This window comes from Hylaeus volcanicus, chromosome 7 (assembly GCF_026283585.1).
Source record: "Hylaeus volcanicus isolate JK05 chromosome 7, UHH_iyHylVolc1.0_haploid, whole genome shotgun sequence".
NCBI classification, from domain to species: domain Eukaryota; kingdom Metazoa; phylum Arthropoda; class Insecta; order Hymenoptera; family Colletidae; genus Hylaeus; species Hylaeus volcanicus.
The window spans coordinates 21,221,002-21,237,156 of NC_071982.1; the positions used below are offsets into that span (position 1 = coordinate 21,221,002).

Genomic DNA, 16,155 nt, shown 5'->3' on the forward strand with positions numbered 1-16,155 from the left:
ATCCAGCCGACCTCAAACGTTCCATCCCGTATGTTCGCAACGAACAAAATGCGACGTAACAAATGTACGCGTTCTTTTTCTCGTTCTCGGACTAGTTCCGTTAACTTATTTCTTTTTATCGGTAACGTGCAAGAGCGCGCGCCCGACAATTTAAATCGTACCGAATCGAAAACTCGGTGCAGTTCAGATTCGAAACGCACAAAGATCAGGAAGCAGGAAGAATGGCTAAAATAGATCGAGAGATACCGAAAGGAAAACCGCGAAAAATCACAGCCTGATTTGTCAGTCGAAACAGGCTGTAACAGTGGGGGAACCAGTCGACCCTGACTACGGTCACTCTATATCATCGACGCTGTCAGTCGGCGTCCTGATCTTCAGTACAACGGCTACGGTCCTAACTAGCGCTTCAAATTACCGTACAACGGATCATCTCCGATTCGACAATTATCAGTAACAAGAGATACTTTTCCTTCTTCGATCATCGGCGACCCCCTCCGCGGTCAACGACGCAACAGAAATGGTCAGATCGTATCTCTTAGGTGTCGTTCTTCAAGTATTGATACTCGGTTTCGCTGATGCCCGTAAGTAAAACGACGATCTTTGATACCGTTTAAATTACTTAGATTACGTGCTCTATCCCAGTAACGGTTTTATTGATTAAATTGCGGATTAATCTTAGAATGTAAAATTTGACAATAACAGACGCCTAGCTTAGGATGACATCTGGAATGTGCGCTGACCCCACGGATTCCAGTTTTACTTGGAACTATACCGCGGATCTAATGTACTTACGACGTTATTCGAACACGTACGTTATTTTAATTTGTATGTAGCTTTGCAGAAATACTATCTGCGCGATGTTTACTTCGATACAGCGTTATTTTTACATGGGATTCCAAATGAGTCATACCGGGGTTAATAAAAGCACGCATACAGTCCATGTTTTCTTAGCTTACGTAGAATTACGAAACGACGGGAATCACGCTGCGTCGAAGCGACCGTCCGAGGAAACACCGAGGGAACTTGTAAAAAAAAAAAGAAAAAATACGACGAGGCGTTTAGGGAATTTCGTATCGTCGAGGCCACGCGACGCTCGACCGGACAATAATTTCAGTTATTTTTTGCACTTCCATGGGATAACTTTCACTTTTCAGAATCTCAAGGAAGGTCGGGGTGCGTGACACCTGACGGTGTGAACGGTATATGTATCGAAATACGACAATGCCAACCGTTGCTGAACATTCTCCAAATGCAACCTCTTCAACCGTCCGCTGTCGATTTCTTGAAGCAATCGCAGTGCGGTTTCAGCGGTAGAGATCCCCTCGTCTGTTGCCCGAACCAAACTCCGGACAATATTCCACCTCGTCGGGACCAACCCTACCCCGCGGTCGATCCGAATCAGAACGTAGACCCGAATTTCCCCGATCCGACTAACAATGGTAACACAGATCCGATAAACAACGGCGCGAACACGCAGTACAGTCTAGTCGACAATCCTCTGCTTTCCAACGAATGCGGTAAAGATTTGTCTCAGAGAATTTTCGGCGGGGAACGCACGGAACTCGACGAGTTCCCTTGGATGGCGCTCTTGGAATACGTTAAACGTAAGCATTCCGAGGCTAATCGACGCGTAAGAAAGAAAAAAAAAAAAAAAAAAAAGAATAGAAAATATAACAGCATTGTTTTAGCGAACGGTAAGACTACAGCTTGCGGAGGGGTGCTCATCAGTCGCCGGTACGTCCTGACCGCGGCCCATTGCGTGAAAGGCAAGGATCTACCGGTGTCGTGGCGGTTGGAAGCCGTTCGTTTAGGGGAGTACAACACAGCCACCGATCCCGACTGCGTCCAAGACGGGACGAACTCCGTGATCTGCGCCGATGATCCTATCACGGTTGGAATCGAGGAGCAAATCGCTCACGAGAGTTACAAACCGGTATCGAGGGACCAAAAGTACGACATCGCCCTGTTGAGACTGACCCACGACGTCACGTTCACCAATTACGTGAAACCTATATGCCTGCCACCGAACGCCGCGTTCGGGCAAAAGGTAGTTGTCGCTGGCTGGGGAAAAACTGAGAACACTTCGGCGTCGGATGTGAAGCTGAAGTTGACGTTGCCGATCGCCGACGACGCGTTGTGCAAGCAAACGTACAGCAACGCGAGAGTGATGCTCGGTTATGGTCAACTATGCGCCGGTGGACAGAAGGGCAAAGACTCGTGTCGCGGAGATTCGGGAGGACCTCTGATGTCTCTCGAGAAAGACCGGGATGGTAATGGAAGATGGACCGCGATCGGTGTCGTTTCATTCGGGCCGTCGCCTTGCGGCATGCCTGGATGGCCCGGTGTCTACACCAGAGTGGCAGACTTCGTGCCCTGGATACTTAGTAAAATGAGACCTTAAGACCTCGCGGTGTCTTCGAAAAACACGGCGAGTGTTCTCGTCATCGCTCGTAGCTCCTATCTCCTCGGCCGCCGATGATCTTCTGTTTTGTAATGCAAAAAGGAAGCAACCTTGGTTGATATTAATCGTTGGGTGACTCACGCATAGTGTCCCGTGCATTCCGAAAGTCGTTATAATGATTGTAATAAAGAATTCATTGTTTCCTTGATCATGGATTTTTCTTCTTTCCAATTTGCTTCCTGCGAGCGCGTGGATGAATACAAATTTTATTACGCTTCGATAATCGTAGGAGGAATATTTTCCTCCCGCGAGGATGATGTCATTACGTTATGTTTCTATTTGAACCATTTGCTGCATCGTTATCGGTCCCAGAGGTTATCGTTTTCGGGTCGCAGCGAAAATCGCGTAATTTGTAAACTATCGACACATGTGCGCATATTTTCACAGATTCCGTTGCAAGTTTCTTCGATCCGTTCGTTTATCGTAGCGAATAACGCGCGATAAATAAAATCCATTCGTGATATAATCGGCGGAAGTTGTTCGCGGTCGTTTACTGTCGTTCGAATCGTTTCTGTACGGCGTAAAATACGTTTGTCGTTGCAATTGGGAATCCCCGGATCGCTTTTGTTAGATCGATCGCAAAGGTACGATTAGAACAAAGCTCCGATTCCTGGAACTTGTTCGGATCGTTGGATCCTACGCGTTCTCTCTTTCGTTTAGAGAAAGACGAAAAAGAACGCCAGCTTCTTTGCCATAATTATTCCCGGAGAGACCGGTTTGCCGAAAAAATTGATTCGATCGAGCGCGCATCGGCCATAATTTAAAAGCGCGCACTCTCATTAGTCGAACGAATTTTCCTCGTACCCCCTTCTACCTCGACAATTTTTATTTTCGGTTTAAAGACACGCGGAACTCGGCAAAGTCAGCAGATGGCAGCAGTTAGTACACCGAGAACTGCCGCGCGCGTTCGTTCTTCGCGAAAGGAACAAACAAACGCTTTTCGAAACTGGTTTGTCCGCTTCGTCGGCGATTTGAAAAATTGCATGCGAGCTGGATGGGCGACGGTACCGATTCCGGAGACGCGCGATCCATTATTTAGTATAGTACAGATGAGAAAAACGACCGAGAGTGATTCCTCGCTGTTTTAACGAGCATCGGCCGGGAACGCCGTATTTGAATTCATTTCCAGAAAAAGAAAAACACGCTCGGGACCAAACATGATCCGTCACGTACTCTTGTTTGCGCTCGTGGTTCTACATGAAGCTACTGCGCTCGTGCTTCTACATAAAGTTACTGCGCGCCTGCTTCTGGATGAAGCTACTGCGCGTGAGTAAAATATTGTAAATACGTAACCGAAAATCCCGCGGGCAAAACCAAAGGGGGCACAACCCTCCTTTGTTTCGCTACCGTCATCCAACCATTTGGCGGTAAACATTTTAAATCATCACGCCGACGTACGACTCTGTTTTCATACCTTTGTGTACGAAATTCGCGATCGTTTCGACTCGTGACCATCTTCTGGTTCTTATGTATCTCCGTGGCATTCACCTCGCGAGGTAGCTGGCGTTTATACAATTTTGTTTATAGCGCGTACTTTTCAGACCTACTTCGGCCCTCTTGTGTTCGGCACATTTCCGGAACCCCGCCTGTATTTCTCTTTTCCTTAATATTTCTCGTTTTTTCCTTTACGCATCTTTATGCCGCAGGGCTTTTCGATATTTTATATTTTTCTTAGCCGATCCGCGAGAGCCGTGGCAACTTATTTTTGTTACATCTTTCACTAACGACCAAGAAATTCGCCGGTGGCCACGTGTCCTCCACTAGAAGTCACGAGCCCCCCAAATTTAGCATCCGTGAGTCAAAATACCCGCGTGTCGTAAGAAATAAACAGCTTTCTGTAACAGTATACTAACAATGAAATATACTTCGGCTCGCGTTAGTCACGAGTGAGGCAGAGTACTCCGAAATGCGATTTTGTAATACATCGGTGAAAATGAACCGACGCTTGTTTGCGCTTTGAATTTTTCCGCGTGATGAATCAAGCTCTGTAATCGTTACAAGTGGAATCTTTCTGTACGTTGAACAAGTAATATTTTTAGACTCGATTCTTCGAGAATAAAAAACAGAAAACTTACAGGTCCTGAATCACAGACTGGACGAATCTTTGTTGCGTGTCTCTCTAAAAACGGAGGTTTCTGTTTTCAGAGGATGCGTGTATCACGCCTGAGAAGAAAAGCGGTCAGTGCATCAACGTACGCAGCTGTCAGCGAGTGATAGACATTCTTCAGCAGCAAAGGCCCTTGAGCAGGGAAACTCTCAACTACCTGAACAGCCTTTCGTGCGGTTTCGAGGGGAACGATCCTAAAGTGTGCTGCGAGTTACAGGTGAACTTTATTTACTAGAGAACCGTACGAATTTTTGTTTCGCTCGGTAAACATTTGTAAACAACGACGGTTCTAGACTCCATCGGTGCCTGGAACTCAAACGTCGGTGCCTGGAACTCAAACGTCGGAGCCTGGAACTCAAACGTCGGAGCCTACCGCGGTCCCCGATCCCCCGGATGTCACGAATCATCCGAATTTACGAGTGCTGAACAACGACGAGTGTGGACCGGCCACGACGTCGAAAATCATCGGCGGCAACAGGACAGGCGTTCTGGACTTTCCGTGGATGGCGTTGATTGCTTATAACACCGGCAAAGAGACTCCAGAATTCCGATGTGGCGGATCATTGATCAGCAAACGATACGTGCTCACAGCTGCTCACTGCGTTACATCGTTGCCCGGTGGTAAGACGATCGAGATATTTTGCTTCAAAGTTTTTTATATGTATCCTTAAGAAATGTATAATAAGACCATGTATGTATATCTCTGTTCGTTGGATACATTAGTAGAGGATCAGATTGCAACGCTGCTGACCCGTGTTCGAACCTCGATTTATGTTTCTTTTTTTTATTTCAATTTTGTATCATAGAAATATACTTTTTATATATCGTGTACTATATACTGTAAAACCAAAAGCGATTTCCACACGCGTGGCTTGACCTGTTAGATAATCGCTTGGACAGCGCTCGAAGCCGTTACGTATCAATAAACCATCGAGCAATTGACAATTACTCTAACGGGTGCCACTTCTAAGGCAAGGTCGAGTAGCATATACCGAAACGAACAGCGATAATGTTTATTGCACAAAACTTATCGTCACGTGTCAAACTTATTATCAACGTCAACATTGCTTTCAGGTCTCACGTTGATCGGAGTACGAATAGGGGAGCACGATTTGAACACGGAACGCGATTGCGACAGAGATGAGACGGGTCTTGAGATCGTCTGCGCCGACAGATACCAAGATTTCGGTTTGGAGAGCGTGCACTTTCATCCTCAATATTCGAGCAAAAAACTGCAAAACGATATCGCTCTGCTTCGGTTGAACGGAGACGCCGATTTCCGTCCGGCGAACGTGCGACCGATTTGCATGCCGCTTGGAGCGGCCGCTACCATTTCGCAAAAAAAAGTAAACATTAGAGATAAACGTCTATTTCGTGTATTTTCTTTCTTCGTTCCATGATAAATATTTATTTTCGTTCCCGAACGACAGGTTACGGTGACTGGTTGGGGTGCGACGGAACTCGGGCCGCGCAGTCAGTCGTTGCTACAAATCAAGTTGTCGCCAGTTAGCACCGCGAATTGCGCGGAAGCGTATAAAGGGAAGGCAGAAATCTGGTACAAACAGATCTGCGCAGGCGGTAAAAGAGGCATGGACTCTTGCTTGGGAGACAGCGGTGGACCGCTTCAAGTCCCGACATTGTTTGGCGAAAACGTGAAATATGTTCAATACGGAATTGTCAGCTTTGGTCTGAAGAACTGCGGCACGGAGGGAGTTCCTGGAGTTTATACCAACCTTGTATATTACATGGATTGGGTTCTAGATACTATTAGGCCATAAATAATACACACAGTCTACATTTTTATTCAATCGATGAAATGATTTATTAAACGAATGCTAATGATGCCTTTACAGAGCTAAGGACTGAAAGCGAGAAGTCTTTGAACGTGATCGAGAGATCAAGTTGGCAGCGGCATTCATTGTATTAAAACACAATTCTACATTTGCTCGTTTCAAATTTTTATAACAATGTTACAATAAATCGTCGTAGTTCTATATGTTTTGATATATGTACGTAATGCAATACATACTAAGTTAGAAAACTTACAGGTAACTTGCTATAGCAAGCATCGTTCCTATCAGTATTTGACTAGAATTTACAGTTATCCACCCGATATATCGGGTTATAACTATCCCTCCGTATCGTGCTCGTCACTCTGCAACGTATTTTCATCTCGATCGTCGCTTAAAAAATCTTCGTTATTATGTAATTTATCGTTTTCATGTTGGTCTTCGATTAATTCTGCTGTCTCGTTTATAGAAACTTTTAATTGGCCGCGATCTCCTCTCTTTTTGGAAAGGGAACTTTGGGACTTAGCCGTAGATTTGTCGGAAGCTTGCGATCTCGATGCGTTCGATGACTTCGACGATTGGCTCACGGACGTTAATGTTCCAGAAGAGCTACTCGGTGATCCGGAATCGGGCCTAGAAATATTTTCGTAATCGATGTATGAATCTATGCTACGGGATTTTTGCCTATGTCCTTTTTTCTTTTTCTTCCGTTGCGAACACTTCCGGCCATCTTTCTGTTGCGCCTTTATGAAGGACTGATAAGTCTAGAAAAGCACCGCCATGAGTAGCCCATTCCTTGGCATTCGTACTAGATGAAGCGAGTTTTGTTCACCTGAGAATGACGTTCGAAAAGCGTTGGTATTTGAGTCACGCGATCCAACATCATTTCCATCTGCAATCGATGACGTTCCGCCTGCTCGATCGCTTCGTCGCGACGAAGAGAAGTTCGAATGTCAAGGTCTCTCTCATGTTCGTGCCTTCGTGTTTTATTACAAGTTACTTTTGCTATACTTTATACCAATAAAGTTACACGTGTAACAATCTCACTTCGAAAGATTCGTACCTTGCCGCAGACCTCAAAGCTCTCCATACCGGATTCCGTCCGATCATAGATTCTCTCGTTCTTATCGCTTGTTCTCGCCGTTTCTCTTCCATCTTCTCTCTAATCTCGCGTTCCAATTTCTCGCTTTAACAGAAACATTAAATTACACGTTTTCCTATTTCGGATTATCGATAGAAGTTACGCAGTTTTGCGGTACCGAGACATTTGGCATCTTAAAATCGCTGCTAAATTATTTCCCCGCAATGGTAAAAGTGACATCGCTGATCTGGACCTTTCTAACGGCATTGATGCACTGTTTGACAGTCGCGAGGAGTTCTTGCTCTCAGGATTCTCGTTGCAATTTTTGCTCGTGTCCTGCAAACGCGTGCTCGCAGATTTAACCCGTTCTCGTCTCGCCATTGACGGAGGTAAAGAAGAAGATTTCATTAATTCCGCTGCTCTTACTCTTTTCTGTAGTTGCCTGCAAATTACTGTCAATTCTTGTTAATTGTTTCTATATTTCAATTTAAAAAAAAAAAAAATAAATAAATAACACTCCACGTATTATATTGACCTGTAGTATTCGTCTTCAAGCATACGATCATATATCTCGGTACCAAAAAGATTCTTTGGCACGGGTTTAGCCTTGAATTTCATACACGCGCTAATACCTTTGCTACGAATTTCTGGGCTAGACCTTGCTAAGGATCTCCAGGCTCGACGGTCGCACTCGAGCCTAAAAGGACGTACCTGAGACATTAAATTTAAGGCACTTTCTTCGCGGATCATGCGACTTCTAAAAGATTAACAAAAATCACATGCACATCGTCCTTATTTGGTATCATATGTACTGTGATTATATAAAATATAGGTTAAGACGAACCGCTCTTCCTTCTCAGCGAGTAATTTGTTATAAAGTGGAACTTTGGACGTAAGTGGAATTGGTCTTATGTGACGTTTTCTATAGGGACTCCTTTTGTTACTACGAACATTTTTGCATTCCATTTCTTCAGTTTCAGCATGTGCCATGTATTTTTCTGCCTCCTCCCTACAATGTTTGTCGTACAATTTTTAGTTTATTAATAAATGATATATCTTCCTTATTACCGTAGAGTAAAGCTGAATGGCTTAGGAACAGTAGGATGCCATTCCTTTGAAGTACTAGCTGGCAAACTTCTTGTCTCCACACTGTCTATATCGCTTTCTATACTGTCATCATTTTTTGATTGAAACCATGTTCTCCAACTGTTATTAGCAGAGTGTATCTTTTCGTTGCATATTGTCTTAGCTTCCTTGTCTTTCTTCTTGCATCTAGATACATTGAAACGAAATTACAAAACACAAACAGACTCACTTGTAATTGATTAGGGATACCTGTTTGTAAGAAGGTCTTGATCGTCTGCGAGTCCAGCAAAATTGGCAGAAGGGAATAGCATAGGACTACTTGTTCTAGACTCTTCGAAGTAACACTTTTTGCCATTTAATTTCAAGTTATTAATACCATTTTTACTTTTGGCACCTGACCTTTGACTAGACTTTTGTACTGAAAATCTGGATACATTTGCATTACCATGGTCAGTAAGTGAATTTTGTGAATTTTGTAAATTTTTTAACAATAATTTTTGTTTTCTCTTCAAGTAATCTACTTTTTGTTTAAATTGCTCATTTGTTAAATGATGGACTTGGCCATAATCTGGTATACTTTCCAGAAATTCTAGAAAGTTGTCCACAATCTCTCTAGGACTCGATACCTCTGAGTCGCTGAGAAATTCACCTGTTGTGATATTTATTTTACACATTTTATCAGCGTTCTCGTTATTGTTACTTTTCGTGAGCCTAGGACGTTCGTAAGAAGGTGTTGGTTGTCTAGTGTAAGGATCCACTGGTACTTTTACACAGGAATTATAAAAGGATGTGCCTCTGTGCTCTGTCATTGCCTATTAAAGTAATTAAGTTATCATTAATGCGTATTTAAGTAATTGAAATACAACTTTGAGCATACAACAACTTTAAACATATTAGAAATCGCGCGCATTTAATTTCGATGCTCAACCGGTTGGATCAATATATTTCGCAAAACGGATTCTCAGATGTTTACACTTGCACATATCAATTTTTTTGCATTCATTTTTACGAGAAAAGATCTTTTATCATTGTTAAACAAATGGATAATGATACTTACATATACCCGTGTTTTTCGAAGCCCTACCGCGATGCAAAAGCAACTCCTAGAAAAGATCAATGTAACTTCATCGCTGTATTCGTCACCATGGTGAACAAGAAGAAACTTTACTGACGACGAATTTTGTATAATAAACAACTAAAAGATACTGAAATTAGTATGCTAATAAAATAAAGACAAACGCTATGTTCCAACCGGTTCCAACCAGGGGGAAATTTATTTTTTGTAATATTAATTCGAATATAGCCGACCATATGATATTTAAATGTAGGTACATATAAAAGGCATATTTTGTTTCTCAAATTTGATAAAAGAAACAATAATTAGGCTGTTACGATTATCAACAAGTTGATACAACTTTCGGAATCTTTGGCAATATACACATGTATGTATGTATATCGAAGTATTTATATATCTCAACATGAACTTTCATCGATCAAACGAACTTATCGAACAAAGTACATTATATTATAATCATGTCATTCTTATTTTATATTGCTATGTTTAATTGTGATTAGTCATGTGTCAATATAAAACATAAAAAATGGCGGCTTTCGTGAAAGCAATGACATATTATGGGATTTTAAGACCAATTTCGAAAAGATACATTAGTTCTAATGTATCAACAATTGTAACAAGACATGCATCAACAGTTACGCAAAACGATGAAAATTACGATATCATTATAACCGGCGGTGGCATGGTTGGAACTACACTTGCATGTGCAATAGGTTAACTTTACTTTCTTTAAAGCTTACAGTACTGCTTATCGATTGTTATAAATATTTCTTTACATTTTTTAATAGCTACCAACAGAAGACTTGAAAATAAGAGCATCCTTTTACTGGAAGGTGGTAAACAACGCGTTTATAAACCACAGGAACAATATTCTAATCGTGTTGTTGCTTTAAATCAACAGACACGTACATTGCTTTCAAGTATTGGAGCTTGGCAGCATATAGAAGCAATAAGATGTTGTGCTGTACGAAAGATGCAGGTACTATGAAAGTTTAAAATAAAAACCAATGTGAAATATTTACAAAAACTTTAATCTTATAAATGCTCCGATTAAAGTATAAAATATTTAGTAGGTTTGGGATGCCTGTTCCGATGCTATGGTTGAATTCAATGAAGATCACTTATCAGAAGAAATTGCTTATATAGTTGAAAATGATTTATTACTACACGCGGTAAACACCCAATTGATGGATAAGGATGCTGTAAGCGTAGTATATGATTCTAAAGTTGAAAATATTAAATTACCAAAACTGGAAGGAGAAGATGCAGAAATACAGTTACAAAATGGAAAAAAGTACAGGACTAAATTATTGGTAAGTAAATGAAAAATATAATAGTATTAAGTATCGAGTATGTTACTCATTTACTATAATCCGTAACAATACTTTCTATTTTATTAGTTAAATTATCTAGACGTGCACCAATATTATATGAATATCTCTTTAATTCGATAGCTAATTCAGTCAGTTGCTGTTGATTGTTATCATTTGTGGAAGTAGTACTATAAAGTCTACTTAATCTGGAATTCCTGGCTTCAGTATTATTTGTACTGTATCTAGATGGATTTTTCATTGGTGTATTACGGTTCTTTTTTTCACTAACTAGGCGATAAATAGCTTTTATTAATTCTCGCGGTAAACGGTTTTCACGGGGGTCATTAGGTCGAATATGAATTGCACAATGATGTGGTGGACGTAAAAGAAGCGCTCCCTGTCTACATGTTTTCATTATTTTATTTGGAGCACGATCTAGAAGCTTAGAAAACAGCATACTTTCTAAGTGTGCCACTAATTCTGCTCTGCGTACTAATCTATCTAATCCCGCGCATCTTCGTAATTCTTGTATATCTGATACAGCAAGGCCCATCATTAGATTTGTTAAAATTACTGTTACTAAGATGACAAAACATAGAAGCATTAAATGAGCTGTACCAGAATATAATACTGGTGCATCATTATCAAAAAATACATCTTCAAATTCTAATTCTCCAGACAACATTACAATAGTTTTCAATAGACCGACCAAAGGATTAGTAAATGACTTATAATTCTTATGTAATACACTGAACCCTAAAGAAAAACCTATTATAAGGCATATGTAAGCACCAAGAAATTTGAAAAAGTTAATGGACACTTGAGTAAACATCTGTATGTAAAGACCGAACATTGGAAATCTTCCAACTACCATCATTAATTCTATCCAAATTAGCAGAATGCCTAAAGCAGCTACGTGATGTTGCCAGTCCCGAGTTGGCATAATTAATACTATACTTGATACTAAAACAACGCTCCATTGAAGCCAATTTTCCCATCTTTTAGTATAAATCCATACACCATGAGCCATTTGAAAAACTTCTTTGCTCGCGAGTGCTACGGTAAATATCAGTACCGGCCAAAAAAATATTTGTTTAAGCTCCTCAACATTCCAAAAGTATGTTACCGCGATATAAGCTGTAAAAAATCCAACAAAGATGGAATGAAATATTAAACTTATTAAAAAAAATTTACGAATCTTTAACCATTTCAAATAAAGAAAACTTTCGCATAAAGGGTGTTTCAATACATGTCTTTGCCCGACTTCTACGAGGCACAGCAGTAAATCTGTTTCCCCTCTGCCACCTGGCACCAATGGTCGAAAATCTAATCTCAATTCGCAATCAACATCGCCCAATTCGTGATCGTGTAAAGAAATTGCTTGATCCAAACGTGAAATAAATCGCGGCAATACATCCGGTGTTCTGCGTACAATGAAACTTAATGCAGATATACCACCCTTTGTCCTAGCAGTAACATCTGCTCCATTTGATAATAACATCATCACTGTTGATGAACTTTCGTTCAGTGCCGCAATATGCAAGGGCGTATAGCCGAATTTGTCTGCTTTATTGATCAAAGCACCAGCCTTTTAAAATAAAATGAAGTATATAGTTTTTAATTGTTAAATATTTTCCACGTAATCTTGGTAATCAGTAAATAAACCTGTATCAACATCTTGACAAGTTCTATTCCTCTAGTAGCTTTCGCAACCGCAGCGTGCAATGGAATACGACCATCGTTATCTTCTACGTTGACTTTAGCACCGGATTTTATAAGTACATCTACAGTTTCTGCAGACTGGGACAAGGCTGCCATGTGCAGCGGCGATTGACCTCTGAAATTTTTTGACTCGCACGCGGCACCGGCATCTAGTAGTAATTTTGTGCATTCCGAGCTACCTTCCTCTGCTGCTAAATGTAATGGAGTCGATCTAGTAGAACCAAACTGTACTCTCACGTCCGCGCCATAGTTCAATAACAATTTTGTGCATGTAACAGAACCTAAACTAGCTGCTACATGCAGTGGCGTTTCTGTATAAACCTGTTTTGTCATTGTTTATTGAGATATCAATGAAAAGTTATACTGCAATTATAATGAATTGTAAACAAATACCTGTGGATTGTTAGGAGAGGCACCTGCTTCCAATAAAGCTTCAACACAATCTGTTGCATTACTTAGAACAGCATAGTAAAGAGGACTTTTTCCGGATAGTCCAGCGTTTACATCTGCTTTTGATTTTATTAAGCACTTAACGCAAGCGATGTTTCCGATAGCTGCAGCACAATGTAAAGGTGTACATTTTTTATTGAAGTCCCACTCGTGTGGATTTGCACCATGCTTTAATAACTCTTCTACAATTTTAACCGAAGCTGCGCAAGCGGCTAAATGTAATGGTGTCCTATAAAATAGATGCATAATTGTCCTGAAATCTTTTTGTTATTTAGTTTCATACCTGCCGTCGCTATCTCTTGTTGTAACTGTTGCATTCTTATTTAATAAAACCTTTACCACTTCAACATGACCTACATAACAAGAAACCAAGAGACAAGTGTTTGGCCATCTCTTAAAAAGTTGAGGAATAGTTGCATTTGCTGCTGCTTCATTTTCAATAGTTAATGCATTTTGAATACATTCATCATTGTACCCATTTGCAAACGAAGATGTAGAAAGTTTCCTAACATTTAATTTCACTTCATTGCATTCATTATCTAAAAATTCATTTAGAGCTTTATGCAAAGTATCACCATGAAGGGTAGGAATAACAGAGAGAGCATGTTCCCCTGCTGGAAGATTAGATAGAGCCGAAACGATCTCGTCTTTAGTCCAAGGTTGTAGATTTGTTATTTGTCTTTCTCTTATATGATAGGCAGTAGAATCAGAGCTGTTCTCAGAACTTATACTACTTGCATCCATGTCAGTCATCCAAATATGCTCAGAATCTTCCTGAAAGTTCTTATACTCAACAAATTACATTTAAATTATTTTTTCATACTTACTATATCATTAATAACGATGGATGGCGTTCCCATTATATGTTCGGCATTTAATTTATCTTGAGAAATGCTATTACTTAGAAATCTGTGTAGAAGAGTTTTCTTCTTTAGAATTGACATTCTATCTTATTTACGTTGCATATAGTGCACCACCTGCCTTAAATTTCAAGTACTTAAAAACTATTTCAGTTGCCTGTATGATTTAGAGCAAGAACACGCGTGTTCCTTGGTGTTTATAAAACACAACTGGCATATATTTAGCTTCCACTACTTGGTAGAAGTGTACAGTAAGAGGGGGTTTCCTGTTACAAAATTTTTTCCTTGCAAAATATTTCATTTCCTGTTAACACTAATATGTAACATTTGTATATACTTTGTGAAATTACTTCCAGGATACATTCTTTTTCATGTAACTGATAACAACATCCTTTGAGGAAATAATTGTACTTGCGTGTTATTTTATTTTTTTTATATCATTAATATACTTAAAGATCAAGAATCAATTGTTTAAATGATTTAAATAATATTTGCACAGTCTTTTAAATTATAAATGTATTCACAAATAATACTTTACTTAAATGCAAAAACATGTAGCTACCACGAGTATCACATTATGAAATTTAAATATTTATAATACGCGATTTCAAACGTAAACAAAAACTTTGACAGTGTCAAGTATAAGGCAGCTTAAAAGCACATTCAGTACTCCCATTGAAGCGTGGCACAGGACTGAAGTTATTTTCAGACACACTGCTATTCTCTCTTAATTCTTCCCCTTCCTACTACAAAGTATTGCCATTACTATTCTAGAATACTGCGATTTTTTATTTATTTTCTCTTATATAGAAATACAAGAAACTTTATCTGCATGTATGTTTATTATAGATTGGAGCAGATGGTTCAAATTCATTGGTAAGACAATCTATGGGTGTTCAATATGTGAAATGGGATTACAATCAATTGGGTGTAGTTGCTACTCTTAAATTATCAGAGGTAAAGATTGTATTATTGTGAAAATATTATATCTTTTGTAGCTGTATTAATTACAGTTTTTTTTTTCAGCCTACAGACAACATTGTTGCATGGCAAAGATTTCTACCAACAGGTCCAATAGCATTACTTCCAGTAATTGTTACATTTTTACAAATTAATTAAAATTAACTAAATAAATATTATACTGATTCTTATTTCATTGTAGTTAACAGATTCTCTTAGTTCACTTGTATGGTCCTTACCAACAGATGAAGCAAAGAGACTTTTAAAAGTTCCAGAAGAAGAATTTGTTGATAATGTAAACGATGCTTTATGGAAAGTTTATCCAAAAGATGGTATTGTTGAAAGTGGTATGCGAGCACTTCAACAGTTACTCGAAGGTTTATCGTTACAAACCGGCGTAGTGAGACAGCTACAACCATCGATATCCGCAATTACAGAGGGATCACGTGCTGCCTTTCCTTTACAATTCGGTCATTCGGTGTCTTATGTTCAACCAGGAACTGTTTTAGTGGGGTAAGCAGAGAAACAACGTAATGAATATTGAAAATTACAAGCTCTTTATTAATGTAACATTTACAATATATGTAATGTGGATCTTCAGGGATGCAGCGCATAGAATCCATCCATTAGCTGGTCAAGGTGTAAATTTAGGTTTTGGAGATGTGACAGTATTAGTCCAACTACTTGCAGAAGCTGTTATGAATGGAGCAGTTTTGGGTGACATGATGTATTTAAGGAAATACGAAACTTGTAGACAACGATATAATGTTCCAACAATGCTTGCTATTGACGCGTTACATCGGTTGTACAAAGGAACAGCGGCTCCTATTGTTTTAGTTCGAAGTTTAGGATTACAACTGACAAATGCCATTCCGATGATAAAGGTAAAACATAAAATAATAGAAAGTACAAAAGGAGTTAATATTCATCACATCGTATTAATTGAAATGACGTGATTTATTTCAGAGAACTTTGATAGAACATGCATCTGGTACAACAGTTAATCGATGATATTGTTACAATTCACATCAAAATATTTATGTGTGTAATAATACAATATAGTTATTATTTTTGTAATAAAAATTTCGATAATGATTATTTGTGACGTAACCCCAAATGTAAATGTAAATATGATTTTGTAAAACTCTGTTTACATAGTTGTAGACTAAAATAGGTTATGATACTTAACATAATAAATGAAAATAAATATGTGTTAATTCTTAAGGCATTGTATTTTTAATTCGAAGTAA

At 39.5% G+C, this 16,155-nt stretch overlaps 4 protein-coding genes across 4 annotated transcripts; 2 read left to right on the forward strand and 2 right to left on the reverse strand.

Moving 5' to 3' along the window:
- Positions 1 to 313: 313 nt before the first annotated feature.
- On the forward strand, positions 314 to 6,564 carry LOC128879969 (transmembrane protease serine 9-like). The gene is made up of 8 exons (XM_054129549.1): positions 314 to 581; positions 1,155 to 1,604; positions 1,689 to 2,399; positions 3,554 to 3,727; positions 4,607 to 4,785; positions 4,862 to 5,189; positions 5,643 to 5,914; positions 5,999 to 6,564. Exons 1-8 carry the CDS (start codon positions 518 to 520, stop codon positions 6,344 to 6,346), a joined length of 2,526 nt encoding a protein of 841 aa, XP_053985524.1. The 5' UTR covers positions 314 to 517; the 3' UTR covers positions 6,347 to 6,564.
- On the reverse strand, positions 6,291 to 9,715 carry LOC128880012 (protein FAM161A). Its single transcript, XM_054129621.1, has 9 exons — positions 9,583 to 9,715; positions 8,775 to 9,337; positions 8,508 to 8,711; positions 8,284 to 8,448; positions 7,975 to 8,196; positions 7,618 to 7,881; positions 7,422 to 7,544; positions 7,191 to 7,335; positions 6,291 to 7,122 (listed from the first exon to the last, which is right to left on the reverse strand). Exons 2-9 carry the CDS (start codon positions 9,332 to 9,334, stop codon positions 6,697 to 6,699), a joined length of 2,109 nt encoding a protein of 702 aa, XP_053985596.1. The 5' UTR covers positions 9,335 to 9,337; positions 9,583 to 9,715; the 3' UTR covers positions 6,291 to 6,696.
- Positions 9,716 to 9,832: 117 nt separating this feature from the next.
- Positions 9,833 to 16,129, forward strand: LOC128880014 (ubiquinone biosynthesis monooxygenase COQ6, mitochondrial). The gene is made up of 9 exons (XM_054129626.1): positions 9,833 to 9,967; positions 10,101 to 10,313; positions 10,389 to 10,579; positions 10,674 to 10,913; positions 14,795 to 14,902; positions 14,972 to 15,034; positions 15,108 to 15,418; positions 15,507 to 15,789; positions 15,872 to 16,129. Exons 2-9 carry the CDS (start codon positions 10,127 to 10,129, stop codon positions 15,914 to 15,916), a joined length of 1,428 nt encoding a protein of 475 aa, XP_053985601.1. The 5' UTR covers positions 9,833 to 9,967; positions 10,101 to 10,126; the 3' UTR covers positions 15,917 to 16,129.
- Positions 10,924 to 14,788, reverse strand: LOC128880011 (transient receptor potential channel pyrexia). The gene is made up of 5 exons (XM_054129620.1): positions 13,913 to 14,788; positions 13,369 to 13,859; positions 13,029 to 13,314; positions 12,579 to 12,956; positions 10,924 to 12,501 (listed from the first exon to the last, which is right to left on the reverse strand). The coding sequence occupies exons 1-5, from the start codon at positions 14,027 to 14,029 to the stop codon at positions 10,960 to 10,962; spliced, it is 2,814 nt and encodes a 937-aa protein (XP_053985595.1). The 5' UTR covers positions 14,030 to 14,788; the 3' UTR covers positions 10,924 to 10,959.
- Positions 16,130 to 16,155: the final 26 nt, after the last annotated feature.

Excerpts from the sequence above, each read along its gene's own strand:
- LOC128880012 (XM_054129621.1), bottom strand. The coding sequence starts at position 9,334 with ATGACAGAGCACAGAGGCACATCCTTTTATAATTCCTGTGTAAAAGTA. Across the intron at positions 8,197-8,283 it reads CTCGCTGAGAAGGAAGAGCG|AAGTCGCATGATCCGCGAAG; the intron begins GTTCGTCTTAAC and ends TTAATCTTTTAG. Across the intron at positions 7,882-7,974 it reads CTTGAAGACGAATACTACAG|GCAACTACAGAAAAGAGTAA; the intron begins GTCAATATAATA and ends AGTAATTTGCAG.
- LOC128880011 (XM_054129620.1), bottom strand. The coding sequence starts at position 14,029 with ATGTCAATTCTAAAGAAGAAAACTCTTCTACACAGATTTCTAAGTAAT. Across the intron at positions 13,315-13,368 it reads ACAAGAGATAGCGACGGCAG|GACACCATTACATTTAGCCG; the intron begins GTATGAAACTAA and ends TCTATTTTATAG. Across the intron at positions 12,957-13,028 it reads CCTCTCCTAACAATCCACAG|GTTTATACAGAAACGCCACT; the intron begins GTATTTGTTTAC and ends ATGACAAAACAG.
- LOC128879969 (XM_054129549.1), top strand. The coding sequence starts at position 518 with ATGGTCAGATCGTATCTCTTAGGTGTCGTTCTTCAAGTATTGATACTC. Across the intron at positions 5,190-5,642 it reads CGTTACATCGTTGCCCGGTG|GTCTCACGTTGATCGGAGTA; the intron begins GTAAGACGATCG and ends CATTGCTTTCAG. Across the intron at positions 5,915-5,998 it reads CTACCATTTCGCAAAAAAAA|GTTACGGTGACTGGTTGGGG; the intron begins GTAAACATTAGA and ends CCCGAACGACAG.
- LOC128880014 (XM_054129626.1), top strand. The coding sequence starts at position 10,127 with ATGGCGGCTTTCGTGAAAGCAATGACATATTATGGGATTTTAAGACCA. Across the intron at positions 10,914-14,794 it reads AGTACAGGACTAAATTATTG|ATTGGAGCAGATGGTTCAAA; the intron begins GTAAGTAAATGA and ends TGTTTATTATAG. Across the intron at positions 15,419-15,506 it reads CCAGGAACTGTTTTAGTGGG|GGATGCAGCGCATAGAATCC; the intron begins GTAAGCAGAGAA and ends GTGGATCTTCAG.